Source organism: Symphalangus syndactylus, chromosome 20 (assembly GCF_028878055.3).
Source record: "Symphalangus syndactylus isolate Jambi chromosome 20, NHGRI_mSymSyn1-v2.1_pri, whole genome shotgun sequence".
NCBI classification, from domain to species: Eukaryota; Metazoa; Chordata; class Mammalia; order Primates; family Hylobatidae; genus Symphalangus; species Symphalangus syndactylus.
Window position 1 is genome coordinate 16,080,984 of NC_072442.2, and position 19,550 is coordinate 16,100,533.

Genomic DNA, 19,550 nt, shown 5'->3' on the forward strand with positions numbered 1-19,550 from the left:
CTTGAGAAGAATCAGCTGATTCCTATTTCATAAAAATCTCCATTATAACACAAAGATCAACAGATCTTTTGATCTCATACAGATAATCTCTGTCAAAAAAAAACTTTTATAGTATACAGAGAAGGCTGGGCGTGGTGGCTCACGCCTGTAATCCCAACACTTTGGGAGGCTGAGGTGAGCAGATCACCAAGTCAGGAGATCGAGATCATCCTGGCTAACATGGTGAAAACCCGTCTCTACTGAAAATACAAAAAAATTAGCCGGGCGTGGTGGCAGGCACCTGTAGTCCCAGCTACTCAGGAGGCTGAGGCAGGAGAATGGCGTGAACCCAGGAGGTGGAGCTTACGGTGAGCCGAGATCGCGCCACTGCACTCCAGCCTGGGCGACAGAGCAAGACTCCATCTCAAAAAAAAAAAAAAAAAAAAAAAAAAAAAAAAAAGAACTATAGTATACAGAGAAAAAAGGATAAAGACTATTTCATTACATTTAATATTTCATCACCTGGTGCTCCACCTCCTGAAGTAAGGATTCCAAAAGCTCTGTTTCTTGGGTTAGAGATGTCTTCTGACCTGATGAAAAATAGTGAATCATCAACACTTGGGTTCATTATTGGTTTAAGAATGAAATTAGCTTCCAATGAACGTATTTAATAACAAGAAATACACTTCAAGGAAGCAAAAATTCTTCATTACAGCTACCCTAAAAATTCTCATTCAACTTTAAGAGATTGAATATTATAGTAGCCTTGAAAATGGAACTTCAGAACCAATTCTAATTAGTTTTAGACAAGATATCACTGAGATCAAATTCATCTAAGTAATGAAATGTGCAATGACAATATACTTTAAGCAAAAAATTTACTTTTCTAGATCTTCATATTCCCTTGGGAAGAAGCAATAACATGAATTTCATTCAATCAGCTATTCTGAAATGATTTTTCACCAAATTTAACTGTGGCTTAAAAGAGAATACAAAGTGGGCCAGATTTTTAGGTTAAATGTCAGCAAAAGGTCTGTCCTGTGAATATACAAGGACCTGTTTAAAAAAAAAAAATGCCCACAGAAGTGAATAGTCTCAAAAAGTTGGAGACAGAAAAAGATAAACAAATTATTACTGGCTGGGGGCCATGGCTCATGCCTGTAATCCCAGCACTTTGGGAAGCCAGAGCAAGAGGATAACTTGAGCCTAGGTATTTGAGACCAGCCTAGGCAACATGGTGAGACCCAGTCTCTACAAAAAAATAAAAAATTAGCCAGGAGTGGTGGTGCATGCCTGCAGTCCCAGTTACTTCAGAGGCTGAGGCATGAGGATCGCTTGAGCCCAAGCAGTCAAGGCTGCATGCAGTCATGCAATGAGCCTTGATCGCACCACTGGAGTCTTTCCTGGGCAACAGAGTGAGACCCTGTCTCAAATTACAAACAAAAAAATTATCATTACAGAAATTATCCTTATAGAAAAGTAAGAAAGTGCTTTGTATGTTTTGAAACAAAAAGAAGATAGGTTTGCTTACCAAATCAGGCCATTTTCTTTGTAAACCCAAAATTTGAAAACCTGGAAGTACATCCATGAGGACAGCAAAAGTTTTATCAATCTGTAGTGTTATTTGATAAGGAAAAACATTTAATAGGTAGAACTTTTATTTATTTTATTTATTTATTTTTTGAGATGGGGTTTCACTCTTGTTGCCGAGGCTAGAATGCAATGGCACGAACTCAGCTCACCACAACCTCCGCCTTTTGGGTTCAAGTGATTCTCCTGCCTCAGCCTCCTGAGTAGCTGGGATTACAGGCATGTGCCACCATGCCCGGTTAATTTTGTATTTTTAGTAGAGATGGGGTTTCTCCACGTTGGTCAGGCTGGTCTCGAACTCCCAACCTCAGATGATCCACCCGCCTCGGCCTCCCAAAGTGCTGGGATTACAGGCATGAGCCAAGGCGCCCGGCCTTTATTTATTTTTATTTATTTTTTTTGAGACAGGGTCTCATTCTGTCACCCAGGCTGGAGTACAGTGGCGCAATCTCGGCTCACTGCAACCTCCACCTCTCAGGCTCAAGCGATCCTCCCACCTCAGCCTCCTGAGTAGCTGGGACTACAAGAGCACACTATCACACCTGGCTAATTTTTCTTTTTTTTTTTTTTTGGTAGAGATGGGGTTTCGCCACATTGCCCAGGCTGGTCTTGAACTCCTGGGCTTAAGAGATCCACCTGCCTCAGCCTAGAACTTTTAGGTTGCAAAAGAGTTACAGTATTAGCTAGAATCTAATATTATCAGACATAATTTCTACTATAACCACATCCCACAATCCTAAAACAGCCCATGGACAACATTACAATACATAATTAAACTTAAAAATGAGTGGCAGAGGCCGGGGGTGGTGGCTCACGCCTGTAATCCTAGCACTTTGGGAGGCCAAGGCAGGCAGATCACAAGGTCAGGAGTTTGAGACCAGCCTGGCCAATATGGTAAAACCCTGTCTCTACTAAAAATACAAAAATTAGCAGGGCGTGGTGGCACGCGCCTGTAGTCCCAGCTACTTGGGAGGCTGAGGTAGAAGAATTGCTTGATCCTGGGAAGCGTAGGTTGCAGTGAGCCAAGATTGTGCCACTGCACTCCAGCCTGGGCAACAGAGTGAGACTCCATCTCAAAAAAAAAAATTAGTGGCAGAGGCCAGGTGTGGTGGCTCATGCCTGTAATCCCAGCACTTTGGGAGGCGGAGGCAGGTGGATCACCTGAGGTCAGGAGCTCAAGACTAGCCTGGCCAACACGGCAAAACCCCATCTCTACTAAAAATACAAAAAATTAGCTGGGGGTGGTGGCACGTGCCTGTAGTCCCAGCTACTCAGGAGGCTGAGGCAGGAGAATTGCTTGAACCCGGGAGGCGGAGGTTGCAGTGAGCCAAGATAGTGCCACTGCACTCCAGCCTGGATGATAGAGCGAGACTCCGTCTCAAAAAATAATAATAATAATAATAAATTAGTGGCAGATATTATGGTATGAATTAAAAATCTGAGGCTTATGAGACTATTCTAAAGATATACTAACCCTGAAAATATCCTTTTCCCCACCTCTTATCCTTAGAAAGAATCCTATTTAATCATAAAAGCTACCTTGGAAATCACAAATTATAATTTTTCATAATGAAAAATAATTTGAAAGCCACAAAAGCAGGGCAAGTTCAGTTATTGGATAGGGAAGTTATTTCACAGTTATACAGGTAGTAAAATTAATAAACTTAAGAGATCTGTACTGTGGTATTATATGACTTTTAGTTGATTCAATCAAATAAATGAAGCAATGAACAAATTCACTCAAGAAAAACAAGACCACATGCAAATGTTTATTTGGCTATGACTGAAGGTCACATCAACAGTCAAGATCCCCTCAATTTTAAAGTCCTAATACGTATCAACATCCAGTACTCTACATGGCTTAATGAACTTAAAGGGATCTCAAATATTATCTAGAGTTCTGAAAAACTAAGATCACCTACATGTATGACTGCAACTGAGGATCTAAGAACAATTACGATTTTCATTTACATGAAATCTTTAAGTGGCATTGTGGCCGGTATAATCAATACCTACAGGTTTTGTCTAATTGCTCCACTGGGGGGATGAACTGTGCTTTCCAATCTAACTACTAGAAGAATGATTGTTTAAGACTATTTGCTACTTGGTCTGTGGGAAAAAAACTAAAAATCAGATATTAAATAGTATAGGATTATAGTAGAAAAGCAATTCATGAAATGATATACAAATATACAAACTCAAAGATATTTGCATCTCATTTTTAAAAAGTTAAAAATAAAATGGATAAAATCATTATTTTGGATGACACAAAGACATGGCTAATATCTTGGAGAATGAAGATAGCCAAAAAAAAAAAAAAATTATTTGTTCACACCTTATTTAAAGTATATATATTTCACTTTGGACTATGATAAAAAATGCAAAGCTGGTTTTTAGTCAGCAAAACACTGGAAGGACTAAGATCACCAAAACAAATCAAACAAAACAAACTATAGCATTGGATCAAATTCTTACTTAAAATTTAATACCAGGCTCCACAATCAAAGAAGAATGAAGGAATCTTTGAAAAGCAAAAAGGTCAGCAATAAATATAATTAAGCATATGTAAAATGAACCCTACTAGAAATCAAAAGCTGAGACTTTAAATCTCTAAGAAAAAGCTGGCAGGGGATGATGCTGATGTTTACAAATGTCAGTTTCTTCATCCCCAATGAAAATGGATGGAAAGGATATGGAACATTAGTAGAAGGAATTCTGTTAGATTTGGAGAAAAAGCTACCTAACAATGATGCCCACTGGCCATTAGGATTTTCATCCAAGTGGCTATGAAAACTTGGATTTTCATCCAAATGGCTATGAAAATTTTTCTCTCCTATCATTTCTAAATACAAGTCAAACATTTATCTGTCTAAATTGTAACAACATGGAGTTGCCTAAAATCTCAAGATTCCTACCTAGGATCACCACCCTTATTCTTCAAAGACTGAATCTCAAACAAGCTGAAAGCACCAGGTACCCCAGCAGCATACAAAAACACTTACCCATCAGTGTTATAAGCTTATTCTTCAGCTGTGTGTCTAACCGTGCAATCATCATCTCCACTGCATTCCTAATTTCCCGAACACGCTCATCTTTTGCATTTCTTACAGCTTCTACGTTCCTTTCCTAGAAGATAAACAAGTAAGAATAATTTTAATTGGGTAAATTTTAAAAACAGAAGCACCACATTATAATACTGCCAAGAATAGATAATAGGAAAAAGGTAGTTAGAGGAAGGCCAAATGGAAATGACCCAAGTCGCTTATATTTCAAAATGGCAGACATGCAATCAAAAACACAAATTTTCTGCATAAAGAATGTTATAAATGATCACTTGGTTCTTGATCCCTAAAGGTGTAAAAGAAAGAAGGCATCTGTTTTTAATTTAGGATATGGTCCACAAACTTCATTTTAAGTTAGGAAACGGTCCATAAACCTCATTTATGACTGTCATTCTGACAACTTGAAACAAAATGTATTCTAAAAACATGCTTAGTATTTCATTCTTGGGGGCTTATCACATTTTTTCACAGAAATAACATTATAAATAGCTCACTAAAGCTGTTTGACCTATATAATATCTAAAGAGTAATGTTAAATATTGCACTTTCAACTCTGTGGAGTTCTAAATCAGGACATAACAAATAGTTCATTCCTTAGTAAAAGAAACTCACCCAAAAGCTGGGGATCCAAAGAGTGTATAACTTAATGAATGACTGTACAAGTCAATACTGATGCTATTTAGAAGTAAATTACTGGGGCCAGGCACAGTGGCTTACGCCTGTAATCTTAGCACTTTGGGAGGCCAAGGCAGGTGAATCACGAGGTCAGGAGTTTGAAACCAGCCTGGCCAATATGGTGAAACCCTGTCTCTACTAAAAATACAAAAATTAGCCGGGCGTGGTGGCGGGCACCCAGCTACTCGGGAGGGTGAGGCAAAAGAATCGCTTGAGCCCAGGAGGTGGAGGTTGCAGTGAGCTGAGATCGCGCCATTACACTCCAGCCTGGGCGACAAGAGTGAAACTCCATCTCAAAAAAAAAGAAAAAATAAGTTAATTATTGACTCTGTAACAAACAGACTTTTTAAATTCACTGATTTTCTAATTCTGCATAAGAGGTAATTCTCTGACTCCAACTGCTTCCTTACAAGCCAGGGGCTTTGTATGCAAATTTCTCAGATACTCTGAAATTTATGGGATTTGACTACAGGTACAGCCTATCAAATTTGCAAATCTTGAAAATCTTGATTTCAACATCTGATTAACTTATATTATATAAATATATTATTATATATTACAGATTAAAAACAAAATAATTATATTTTAGTAGTAGTCTTACCACTTCTTGAACTAAGCTGATCAGTTCCATGAGACGCCGACGAAGTTTGGCTACCTCTTCATTCACTTTAGTGACATGTTGCTCATAAATTTCTGCCAAAGGTTTAAAGGTATGTCCGCCATGCTATTTAAATTAGAGTAGCTTTAGAACACTTTCACATATCTTATCTGCATTTACATTCCTTTGTAACACTCTATGGACGCTAATAAACTGGTAAATATTTCAAATGAACTTTATCTTATTAGCTAATTTAATTTTGTTGAAGCAGGCCAGTGCCTGCTTAAAATCACTTGGTCCATGTAGGAACTCTTTCAAGACTGTAAATAAAAGGCTTTAGCAAAATATTCATTTAACTAGAAATTAACTTATTAAAAAGAACCAAAATCTTTAACCACAGCCCAAATCATCTGCCACAACCTTATCAGCCAGTCACTCTTCTCTAAGGCAACACTAGTCTTCTTCCATGTCCTCAAACTTCTTTCCACCAGGACTTTATAAAAATTACTCCCTCTTATAAAAAAATAATTCTCAGCCAGGTGTGGTGGTTCATGCCTGTAATCCCGGTACTTTGGGAAGCTGAGGACGGCAGATCGCTTGAACTGAGGAATTCATAACTGGCCTGGCCAACATGGCAAAAACACATCTCTACTAAAATACAAAAAGTAGCCACACATGGTAGCACACACTTGTAATCCCAGCTACTCAAGAGGCTGAGACATGAGAATTGCTTAAACCTGGGAGGCAGAGCTAACAGTGAGCTGTGATCAGGCCACTGTACTCCAGCCTGGGTGACAGAGAGAGACTCTGTGCCAAAAAAAAATTTTTTTTAAATAAAAACCAAAAATAATAATAATAATAATAATGCTGGGCACGGTGGCTCACGCCTGTAATCCCAGCATTTTGGGAGGCTGAGGCGGGTGGATCACCTGAGGTCGGGAGTTCGAGACCAGCCTGGCCAACATGGTGAAACCCCATCTCTACTAAAAAATACAAAAATTAGCTGGGCGTGGTGGCATGCGCCTGTAATCCCAGCTACTCAGGAGGCTGAGGCTGGAGAGCCACTTGAACCTGGGAGGCGGAGGTTGGAGTGAGCTGAGATCACCCCACTGCACTCCAGCCTGGGTGACAGAGTGAGACACTGTCTCAAAAAACACAAAACAAAACAAATAATAATAATAATTCTCCATCTTCCCTCTCCCATCTTGGTTTGTCTTAATCCTACTCATCCTTGGCACTTAGCTCAGATTTACAGGATCAGCTGCTATAATTATGCATCCTCATCAGCTCTCTGTATTTATTCCTATAATTTATCAAGCCAATTAAGTATATAATTAATTGTTTGATATGTTCATCACCAAATCCCTAGTCTTTACCACAGCTGAATGAATTAGAAAGACACTTGAAGAAAAAGCCCAGGATACAAAATTAACAAAAGCAATGAACCCATTTTCCATCCCACCGAGTTACTACAGAGATAAAAGACTGATACAAGTTAGCCTCACAAAGCCAGTTGCATTCAGCTCAAAAAACGATTTTTATAGCTAACTACCTAAAAATAATTTTGATTGGTAACTAGAATTATTATATTTTTAATATAAGAAACCTCCTATAAGTTCTTACTAGAATTGTCTTATTTAGCCAAAGTATCCCATTATTGTCTCCAAAAAGGATGTAGATTTTTACATGTTCACTTTAAGTATAGAAAAAAACATTTCTACTATCTCTTATAAAATCTATGTATTTAAAGTATTAAATGTGAGAACTTAATTTTTTCTAGTCAGCACAATATTCAAATTCTAACAGAAAGCTCTCTGAATTGAGCTCTACTCAACCAATCTGGCCTGCCACTCTCTCAGTAAAACATACTGACTGATGTCCACAGAATGATCAATTCTCATGGCAACTCTAGATACCTACCCACTTCCATTTCCCCCATCACTTATTTTTCCTAAGAATCTATTGTGTTTATTCTCAACCTATTTATGCCAATTGTACTTATTATTGTAAGGAGATCATTTAATTAAGTATTCAGAGGCTGGGAGTGGTGGCTCACGCTTGTAATCCCAGCACTTTGGGAGGCCAAGTCAGGTGGATCACCTGAGGTCAGGAGTTCAAGACCAGCCTGACCAACGTGGAGAAACCCTGTCTCTACTAAAAATACAAAACTAGCCAGGCGTGGTGGTGGCGCATCCCTGTAATCCCAGCTAGTACTAGGGAGGCTGAGGGAGGAGAATCACTTGAACCCGGGAGGCGGAGGTTGCGGTGAGCCGAGATCTCACCATTGCACTCCAGCGTGGGCAACAAGAGCAAAATTCTCAAAAAAAAAAAAAAAAAAGTATTCAGTAAACAACAGAACATGACTTTAAAATAAAAAAGCTGCTTCTAAGAAAACTAACTTCAACGCTTCAGGCTCAATAAGGGTAGACTGTCTTTAAAAACTGCTCTTGAATTCAATTGGAAAAAATCTAAAAAATAAAAAATAATTATAAGATCTAGATAGGCGCACTCATGTTGTTTCACAAGTGTCTAAGTTCTTGCTCCATTTTAAAGGAACTAAAATTGGAAATGTTGGCCAGTACATCTGATCAACTGACCTTTAACGAAAAAAGTGACCTAGATCCTACAACAAAAGATCTGCAAATGAATAGAGGATATGTTTTATAGGTGTTAGAGATTAAAATATTTACGTAAGGGGTCCATGTCCTACATCAAACCGCACAAACAAGATTCTTCTGGAATAAAAGTACAATACCTTTAATAAAGCGTCTAGAAAGCAGATGCATTTTAATTTTCATTCTACGAGAGCATAACGATACTATTTTCTATCTGAATAAGTATTTCAGTGCCTTCTAGCCTCTAACTTAAAAAAAATACTGAATTTGTTCTGCTCACCATTCCTTCCCAAAGTGCACACTGATGGCAGATACACTTCTTACAAGTCCAGCAAAATACACTAAGTTTTTCATGGTGATTTTCACATCTATACATTATGAAAAGAAAATAAAGTTATAAATTAAATAAAATTGGAACATAATCACCTCCACAAATTCTTAAGCTTGGGCAAACAGGTCAATTTTAAATGATTATATCTCAAGAAACACAGTATAAAATGTACTCTATGGCTTCTGTAAAGTAAGCTAAAGAAGTTTATGTGGACAATTTTCTGTAAAGTACTGTTTTCATTGATCTGGACTTTATAATCACATGCAAAATACAGATTTGCTTCTTAAAAACGTAACATATATTGCATCATTTCCAAGCAGCACTATAGATGATATATTCTATTGTACTACTACATTTTGGGCATGTGCTTAATAATCATATTGATTATGCATCTATACCTACATGAGCATGCACAAGTACTTTTCCTACATGTGGTGAATGATAACAATAATCAAGACACATGATTAACTGCACGATTTAAAACTAGACCCTCATGGAAAATGAACAACTCAATTTTAAACATTCTTTTAAACTGGATATTCACATGAAAAACAATAAAGTTAAATTCTGTTATGGATTGACTATGTCCCCCCTCAAATTCATAGGTTAAAGCCTTAACCCCCAGTGTGAATGTATTTGCAGACAGAGCCTTTAAGGAGGTAATTAAGCTTAAGTAAGGATCACAAGGGCAGGACCCAAATCCAACAGGACTGGTGTCCTTTATAAGAGGAGGAGACACCAGGCATGCACGTGCACATAGCAAAGATCATGTGAGGACAGGGCTAGGTGGTGGCCATCTATAAATCAAGGAGAAAGGGAGGCCTCACCAGAAACCAACACTGCCAGCATTTAATCTTGGACTTAACACCTATCACAACTGTGAGAAAATAAATTTCTATTGTTTAAGCTACTCAGTTAGCAGTATTGTTATGGAAGACCTAGCAGACTAATACAGACCCTTACTTTACACCATATATACAAATAAACTACAGGCCAGGTGCAGTGGTGGCTCATGCCTATAATCCCAGCACTTTAGGAGGCCAAGGCAGGTGGATCATTTGAGGCCAGGAGTTTGAGACTGGCCTGGCCAATATAGTGAAACTCCTTCTCTACTAGAAATACAAAAAATTAGCTGGGCGTGGTGGTGCACTCCTGTAATCCCAGCTACTCAGAAGGCTGAGGCATGAGAATCGCTTGAACCCGGGAGGCAGAGGTTGCAGTGAGCTGATAATTACACCACTGCACTCCAGCCTGTGCAACAGAGCAAGACTCTGCCTCAAAAAAAAAAAGAATGAAAGTTTAACATCCAGAATATATAAATAACACCTATAACTCAATAAATAAATTTTAAAAACTCTAATTTAAAAATGAGCAAAAGATCTCCAGTAAGCATATGAAAAGATGCTCATTACTACTAATCATTAGAGAAATGTGAATCGTCATACCATATTAGGATGGTTGCTATCAAAAAAACAAAAAAGAGCAAGTGTTGGCAAGGATGTGGAAAAACTGGAACCCTTGTGCACTGTTGGTGGGACTGTAAAATGGTACAGTCACTATGGAAAACAGTATGGAGATTCCTCAAAAACTTAAATTAAAAATAGAATTACCACATGATCTAGCAATTCTACTTCTGATTACATAACCAAAAGAACTGAAAGCAGAGTCTCAAAGACATGAACATCCATAGTCATAGCAGCATTATTCACTACAGCCCAAAGGTGGAAGCAACACCAATTTTTACTGAGAGATGAATGGACAAAAAAAAATGTGACATATACATACAATATAATATTATTAAGCCTTAAAAAGGTAGGAAATTCTGACACATGGATGAACCATGAGGACATTATGCTAAGTAAAATAAACTAGTTACAAAAAGAGAGGTACTGTATGGTTTTACTTATATGCAGTATCTAGAGTACTCAAACAGATAGAAACAGAAAGTACAATTGTGGATGCCAGGGGCTGGTGGGAAGAAGGAATGGGGAGTTGTTTAACGGGTACAGTTTCAGATTTGCAAGTTTAAAAAGTTCTGGAGATTGGCTGAACATGTGAACATGCTTAACATAACTGAACTGTACATTAAAAAATGATTAAGATGGTAAATTTTATGTATATTTTACCATAATTAAAACGTTTTGGCCGGGCGCAGTGGCTCAAGCCTGTAATCCCAGCACTTTGGGAGGCCAAGGCGGGCGGATCATGAGGTCAGGAGATCGAGACCATCCTGGCTAACACGGTGAAACCCCGTCTCTACTAAAAATACAGAAAATTAGCCGGGCGCGTTGGCGGGTGCCTGTAGTCCCAGCTACTCGGGATGCTGTGGCAGGAGAATGGCGTGAACCCGGGAGGCGGAGCTTGCAGTGAGCTGAGATCACGCCAGAGCAAGACTCCGTCTCAAAAAAAAAAAAAAAAAAAAAAAAGTTTTAAGTATTCTCTTGTTTATAAAGTAGACATACTCTTGCAATTTTTTTTTTTTTTTGGAGATGGAGTCTAGCTCTATCATCCAGGCTGGAACGAAGTGGCGCGATCTTGGCCCACTACAATCTCCACCATCTGGGTTCAAGCAATTCTTGCTGCCTCAGCCTCCCAAGTAGCTGGGATTACAGGCACCTGCCACCATGCCCAGCTAATTTTTGTACTTTCAATACAGACAGGGTTTCACCATGTTGGCCAGGCTGGTCTCGAACTCCTGACCTTAGGTGATCCAACCGCCTCAGCCTCCCAAAGTGCTGGGATTACAAGCGTGAGCCACCACGCCTGGCCCACTCTTGCATTTTTAAAAAAGCATTTCATTGATGAAGGACACTGAGCTTAGAGAAAACACTTACATAGGTTTATATTTTATATTTCTAATTCATAAGTAATCAGAATATAAAATGGGAAATTAATAAAAGTTAGAAGAAATATATCAGATACTGTTTGGGAGCTCATTTAGCAAGACTTCCAAAAGACCAAATTTATAATATAGCTTTTACAATATTGAAAATTTGCCAAAACTTCTCTCAATCAACAGCCTGTATTCACTTGCAGCAAGGGGAGGCCAGTAGGCATCAAACAGCAAATAAGAAAGACTAGCAGGTTAGCAAACCGTAGCAGTCTATTCCTTTTGAGAGGCTCTAATAGAAGAGGCCCAACAAGAGGTAAAAGGTCTTTCCAAATAGTAATACCCACCACTTCAGAGGAAAAACACCTAAGTGTTCACCAATTAACCATGTTGTAGCTTCTTCATCTATAAAAACAAATCACTGCCACATCACTCTTTCCTTTCTTTATCTGCTCCCCATAACAACTATGTTATGTTCAAAATTCTTCAATTATGGAACATAAGACCATTTATTCATTCTTGTCCCTCAAATGACTTAACACTGTATTATCATTGTGTCCCCATTAAACAGTTAACAGAAGTCATGTCTCATTTACCTTTGTATGCCTATCATCTAGCAAAGTACTTTCTGTGTTGGGGGAGGGGAGGGCGAGCGGTGTCTGTGTGTATACATGGCATGAAATAACTGCTGTTAAATAAACACAATAAGAATATGTTACTTAACAGCAACAGCACATGACTGAAAGAATTAAAAACAAGAAATATAACACCACTTATTCATAAATAACTAAAAGGCAACTACCAATATAGTGTCATTAAACAACACAAAGGCAAAATCCATTCAACATTGAAAAAAGAAATTAAGAACATACTTATCCTTTTCATTTTCTTCATGTTTGGTGAGACTGCAGAGTTGAAGAGTATCAAGCTGTTGTGTTATTTCTTCTGCCCAACGACAATTTACTAGTTCTCGTAGCTGGAGTGGAGCACTGGGGAGAAAATCCATACACATACACTAATTCAGGAATTTGAGATTACTTTATAAAATTAATACATTTCTCAAAATAGAGAGCACAATAATACTCATACCATAACACTATTTTTTTTTTTAAGAGATGAGTCTCACTCTATGACCCAGGGTGGAATGCAGCAGCAGGCATGATCATGGTTCACTGTAGCCTTGACCTCCTAGGCTCAAGCGATCCTCCTGCCTCAGCCTCCTGAGTAGCTGGGACTACAGCAGCACACCATCAAACCCAGCTAATTTTAAAATTTTTTTGTAGAGACGGGAATCTCACTATATTTCCCAGGCTGGTCTTGAACTCCTGGCCTCCAGTGATCCTCCCAAAGTACTGGGATTACAGGTATGAGCCACTACCCGGCCCCATAACACTATTAAAACTAAAAAACTAAAAAATAAAAAAAATAAAGACACAATGAAAAATATTATCTGCGACTGATTTTCACCACATTAACAAGTCATTTACGAAAAGAAACAAAAAGCTAAACTAAAACATATGATTCAGAATATGGACTGAATTCTCAACTTCTGAGTCTAAAGCTGTACTGTTGGCGTGGTGGCTCATGCCTGTAATCCCAGCACTTTGAGAGGCCGAGGCAGGTAGATTGCTTGAGCCCAGGTGTTCGAGACCAGCCTGGGCAACATGATGAAACCCTGTCTCTATAAAAAATTAGCCAAGTGCGGTGGCATGTGCCTATAGTCCCAGCTACCCATGAAGCTGAGGTAGGAGGACCACATGAGCCAGGAAGATTGAGGCTGCAGTGAGCCAAGATCATGCCTCTGCACTCTAGCCTAGGGAACAGAGTGAGACCCTGTCTCAAAAACCAAACAAAACAAAACACAAAATCCACAGCTGTACTGTCCAAAACGATAGCCACTAGCCACATGTGACTCTTTTAAGTTAAAATTAAATAAAAATAAAATTTTGGCCAAGTGCAGTGGCTCACACCTGTAATCCCAGCATTTTGGGAGGCCACGGCGGGCGGATCACAAGTCAGGAGATCAAGACCATCCTGGCCAACATGGTGAAACGCCGTCTCTACTAAAAATACAAATATTAGCTGGGCGTGGTGGCATGTGCCTGTAATCCCAGCTACTTGGGAGGATGAGGCAGGAGAATCACTTGAACCAGGTAGTCAGAGGTTGCAGTGAGCCAAGATTGCGCCACTGCAGCCCAGCCTGGCGAAAGAGTGAGACTCCATCTCAAAAATAAATAAATAAGTAAAATTTCATCATATAGCCACACTAGATACATTTCAAGTGATTGACAGCCACACGCAACGAGTGGCTACCATACTGGACAGTGTAGACACAGAATACTTTCATCATTATAAAAAGTTCTACTTGACTCCTTCCTTCCTTCCTCCCTCCCTCCCTCCCTCCCTCCCTCTCTCTCTTTCTTTCCCTCTCTGGCGCAGGCTACAATCTACTCGGCTTGCTGCTGCCCGCGCCACCGACTGCCTGGGACTGCCGGCGCGCGCCACCGCTGCCTGCCTTTTCTCCTTCGGATGCAGGCACGCGTTCGCCATCTTGGCCACACTGGTCGCCAGCTCCTGACGCCGAGTGCTCTGCCCGCCTCAGCCTCCCGAGGTGCTGGGACTACAGACGGAGTCTCGCTCACCCAGTGCTCGGTGTTGCCCGGGCTGGAGTGCGGTGGCGTGGTCTGGCCTCGCGGCAGCCTCTACCCCCCGACCGCCTGCCTTGGCCTGCCAGGGCGCTGGGATTGCAGCCCCTGCCCGGCCGCTGCCCCATCTGGAAGGTGAGGAGCGCCTCTGCCCGGCCACCCCGTCTGGGAGGTGAGGAGCACCTCTGCCCGGCCGCCCCGTCCGGGAAGAAGTGAGGAGCGCCTCTGCCCGGCCGCCCCGTCCGGGAAGAAGTGAGGAGCGCCTCTGCCCGGCCGCCCCGTCCGGGAAGAAGTGAGGAGCGCCTCTGCCCGGCCGCCCCGTCTGGGAAGAAGTGAGGAGCGCCTCTGCCCGGCCGCCCCGTCTGGGAAGTGAGGAGCGCCTCTGCCCGGACGCCCCGTCCGGGAAGAAATGAGGAGCGCCTCTGCCCGGGCGCCCCATCCGGGAAGAAGTGAGGAGGGCCTCTGCCCGGCCGCCCCATCCGGGAAGAAGTGAGGAGCGCCTCTGCCCGGCCACCCATCGTCTGGGAAGTGAGGAGCGCCTCTGCCCGGCCGCCCCGTCTGGGAAGTGAGGAGCGCCTCTGCCCAGCCGCCCCGTCTGGGAAGTGAGGAGCGCCTCTGCCCGGCCGCCCCGTCTGGGAAGTGAGCAGTGCCTCTGCCCGGCCACCCCGTCCGGGAAGAAGTGAGGAGCGCCTCTGCCCGGCCGCCCCGTCCGGGAAGAAGTGAGGAGCGCCTCTGCCCGGGCGCCCCGTCCGGGAAGAAGTGAGGAGCGCCTCTGCCCGGCCGCCACGTCCGGGAAGAAGTGAGGAGCGCCTCTGCCCGGCCGCCACGTCCGGGAAGAAGTGAGGAGCGCCTCTGCCCGGCCGCCACGTCCGGGAAGAAGTGAGGAGCGCCTCTGCCCGGCCGCCCCGTCCGGGAAGAAGTGAGGAGCGCCTCTGCCCGGCCGCCCCGTCTGGGAAGTGAGGAGCGCCTCTGCCCGGCCGCCCCGTCCGGGAAGAAGTGAGGAGCGCCTCTGCCCGGCCGCCCCGTCTGGGAAGTGAGGAGCGCCTCTGCCCGGCCGCCCCGTCCGGGAAGAAATGAGGAGCGCCTCTGCCCGGGCGCCCCATCCGGGAAGAAGTGAGGAGTGCCTCTGCCCGGCCGCCCCATCCGGGAAGAAGTGAGGAGCTCCTCTGCCCGGCCACCCATCGTCTGGGAAGTGAGGAGCGCCTCTGCCCGGCCACCCACCGTCTGGGAAGTGAGGAGCGCCTCTGCCCGGCCGCCCCGTCTGGGAAGTGAGGAGCACCTCTGCCCGGCCACCCACCGTCTGGGAAGTGAGGAGCGCCTCTGCCCGGCCACCCACCGTCTGGGAAGTGAGGAGCGCCTCTGCCCGGCCGCCCTGTCGGGAAGAAGTGAGGAGCGCCTCTGCCCGGCCGCCCCGTCCGGGAAGAACTGAGGAGCGCCTCTGCCCGGCCGCCCCGTCTGGGAAGTGAGGAGTGCCTCTGCCCGGCCACCCATCGTCTGGGAGGTGAGGAGCGCCTCTGCCTGGCCGCCCATCGTCTGGGAAGTGAGGAGCGCCTCTGCCCGGCCGCCCATCGTCTGGGAAGTGGGGAGCGCCTCTGCCCGACCACCCATCGTCTGGGAAGTGAGGAGCGCCTCTGCCCGGCCACCTATCGTCTGGGAAGAAGTGAGGAGCGTCTCTGCCTGGCCGCCCCGTCTGGGAAGTGAGGAGCCCCTCTGCCCGGCCGCCCCGTGTCTGGGTAGAAGTGAGGAGCTCCTCTGCCTGGCCGCTCCGTCTGGGAGGTCTACCACGGAGGCCAGAAGCAATGTGGGGGCTGGACGTGGTGGCTCACGCCTGTGGTCCCGGCACTCTGGGGGGCGAGGCGGGTTGATCACTTCGGGCTAGGAGTTCGAGACCAGTCTGGCCAACTTGGCGAAACATGAAGAATACAACAGACAAACCAACCAACCAACTCAATGACAACAAAACAGGTCTACCCTGGAGTCATACTCTAATTTTTTCTATTTTCCTCCCTTTCTGATCCTTTATCCCACTTTCTTTTTCTTCCTCTTCCTTCTCCCTCTTCTTTGTCAAATAGAGGATTGAGTTATTATCACTGATCCATATAAAGTCCCTCTCTCATTTATTTTAACTCCCACCCCCATTTCTATTCCCCGACTTCCCATGTGCAACCTTCCTAATGTTTGATACGCATCTTTTTGTTTGTATGTATTTTTAGAAAATGTTTATTGTTTTTGTATGCAAAAAAAATTAATAAAATTATTATTTTCTGGAAGGCAAAAAAAAAAAGTTCTACTTGAAAATGCTGGTCTTATAAGATAATGTAAGAAAGGTGGGACGGGGCACAGTGGTTCACGCCTGCAATCCTAGCACTTCGGGAGGTCAAGGTGGTAGGATCCCTTGAGCCCAGGAAGTCGAGACCAGTTTGGCCAACACAGTGACATCTCATCTCTACAAAAAATAAACAAAATTAGCCAGCATGGTAGCACACACCAGTGTTCCCAGTTAGGAGGGAGGTTGAGGTAGGAGGAGCACCTGAGCCCAGATGGTTGAGGTTGCAGTGAGCTGAGATCATGCCACTGTACTCTGGCCTGGATGACAGAGCTAGACTCTGTCTCAAAAAAATAAAAAGAAAAGTGAACATAAAAAGAAAAATGGGTAACAGATGGCACTCCAGCATTATTTTTTGAAACCAAAAGTAGAGATAACCTAAATGTCTCTCAATATGGGCATAAATAAATCAAGGTATAGTCGTAAAATTGATTATCAGTCACTTTTTAAAAAAATGACTTATGTATACATACAATCAAGAAAAGATATCTACCATATTTTACATGAAAAAGCAAACTGCAAAACAGTATTATATCATTGGTACATTTTAAGAAAAAGCATATGGGAATCACATACGCATATATATATATAAATATAGGCACAATCATACTGGATTAGGGCATTACAAAATAAATGCACAAAAAACAGTCTAGAAGAATAGATACCAAACCCAACAATTTCTTCTGAAAGTGTTATTAAGTGAGAAGACAGGGTAGGGAGTATCAGAATCAGAAGCCTTTTTATTTTATATTTATCTCTACCATCTGGATTTTTTTGTTTTTTTGTTTTTTGTTTTTATTTTTTTGAGACAGACTCTCGCTGTGTGGCCCAGGCTGGAGCGCAGTGGCGTGACCTTGGCTCAAGTGCAGCAGTACGATCTCAGCTCACTCCAACCTCCACCTCCTAGGTTCAAGCGATTCTCATGCTTCAGCCTCCTGAGTAGCTGGGACTACAGTCGTGCGCCACCACGCCCGCCCGGCTAATTTTTGTACTTTTAGTAGAGACAAGGTTTCACTATGTTGGCCAGGCTGGTCTCGAATTCCCGACCTCAGGTGATCCAGCCACCTTGGCCTCCCAAAGTGCTGGGATTACAGGTGTGAGCCACTGTGCCTGGCCAAACTATCTGGATTTTTTTAACCAGAAAACATTAAAATTTTTTGCTTAATTATAAAAGATAAGTTATGGCCTATCTGGATTTTTTAACCAGAAACATTAAAAATTTGTTACTTAATTATAAAAGGTAAATTAAGAAGTTATACAATGATTTTCTGAGAGGCAGAGTACAACATAGTAAACATAATTTTAAGTCACATGAATTAGTCCCTGCATTTCTTTTTCTAGTCAGATTGCTTATTTCTACTCAACTATCTTCACGAAGAGGAGAAATGGGCAGACTGCAGGAAAACTGCCTTTATGAATCCCAAGGCACATTCTGACCTTACTATTTTCGAAATTCACAAATAATGATAGCGAAACACTTACCGGCAATGAGGACATTGAGCTCTCTGCTCTGTCAGCCAGCGCTAAGGGGGCAAAAGATTAGATATTGATTAGAAAACACCATTACTATATATATATATATAAAATACTTAATACAAATCTAATGAGTTTAATCTCTAGTGCTTAATTTTAGAGATACTTATAGAAGTAACAGGCAATCTACTGTTTCCCTCACACTGTCATCCTCATAGGGATAAACTTTCGAAGGGACAGAACTCAACACAAAATAGCTGTTAAAAGGCTACTCTCACACAGGAAAAGGAATGATTTCAGGACTAACTGATTCTCACAGGGAACGTATATATAATCTTATTATTGTCTTATAATAATGACACTGTCTCCTTTGCACTCAAAAATAAACCACAGTGATGATTTATTTCTATCTAGTTTACTACTAAATTTATTTTTTGAAAAGCTAATTCAAAAAAAAAAGGAAGCTAATTCTGAGTTACATACATTATAGACATGTAAATTAAACCGAAAAAAATGAATAAGCAAAACAGCACAACTTTTAAGTCTTTTTTTTTTTTTTTTTGAGACGGAGTCTCGCTCTGTCACCCAGGCTGGAGTGCAGTGGCGCAGTCTTGGCTCACTGCAAGCTCCGCCTCCCGGGTTCACGCCACTCTCCTGCCTCAGCCTCTCCGAGTAGCTGGGACTACAGGCGCCCGCCACCACGCCCGGCTAATTTTTTTTTTTTTTTTTGTATTTTTAGTAGAGACGGGGTTTCACTGTGGTCTCGATCTCCTGACCTCGTGATCCGCCCGCCTTGGCCTCCCAAAGTGCTGGGATTACAAGCGTGAGCCACCGCGCCCGGCAACTTTTAAGTCTTATAACAGTTTCACAGGGCCAGGTGCGGTATCTCATGCCTGTAATCCCAGCAATTTGGGAGGCCAAGGTGGGCAGATCACCTGAGGTCAGCAGATGGAGACCAGCCTGGCCAACATGGTGAAATCCCATCTCTACAAAAAATACAAAAATTAGCCAGGTATAGTGATGGTGGCAGGCGCCCGTAATCCCAGCTACTCAGGAGGCTGAGGCAGCAGAATTGCTTGAACCAAGGAGGCAGAGGTTGCAGTGAGCCGAGATCCTGCCACTGCACTCTAGCCTGGGCAACAGAGCAAGACTGTCTCAAAAAAAAAAAAAAACAAAAAACAAAAAACGGTTTCATAGTTCAGTAATTGAAGCTTCTATCTTGGTTTCCTCATAATTATAAAAAGGTTTTAGAAGAGAATAATGTCTCTACTAAACCGAAAATTATATTAATAATTTATTAGGAAACTGAGAGCAATGTTATACCATATATAAAGGAGATGTTAAGATTTTCTAGCCGGGCACGGTGGCTCAAGCCTGTAATCCCAGCACTCTGGGAGGCCGAGGCGGGCGGATCACGAGGTCAGGA

General features: G+C 42.6%; 1 protein-coding gene across 12 annotated transcripts in view; it reads right to left on the reverse strand.

Moving 5' to 3' along the window:
• Positions 1 to 19,550, reverse strand: part of TRIM37 (tripartite motif containing 37) — a 117,350-nt gene that overhangs the window by 84,019 nt on the left and 13,781 nt on the right. For all 12 annotated transcript variants that reach the window (XM_055258546.2, XM_063628500.1, XM_063628501.1 and 9 more), the window contains exons 3-8: positions 18,134 to 18,174; positions 12,553 to 12,669; positions 8,800 to 8,887; positions 5,908 to 6,030; positions 4,572 to 4,695; positions 502 to 569 (exon numbers count right to left, since the gene is read on the reverse strand). In XM_055258546.2, coding sequence (XP_055114521.1) covers positions 502 to 569; positions 4,572 to 4,695; positions 5,908 to 6,030; positions 8,800 to 8,887; positions 12,553 to 12,669; positions 18,134 to 18,174 — 561 coding nt within the window. The remainder of the gene's footprint in view (positions 1 to 501; positions 570 to 4,571; positions 4,696 to 5,907; positions 6,031 to 8,799; positions 8,888 to 12,552; positions 12,670 to 18,133; positions 18,175 to 19,550) is intronic.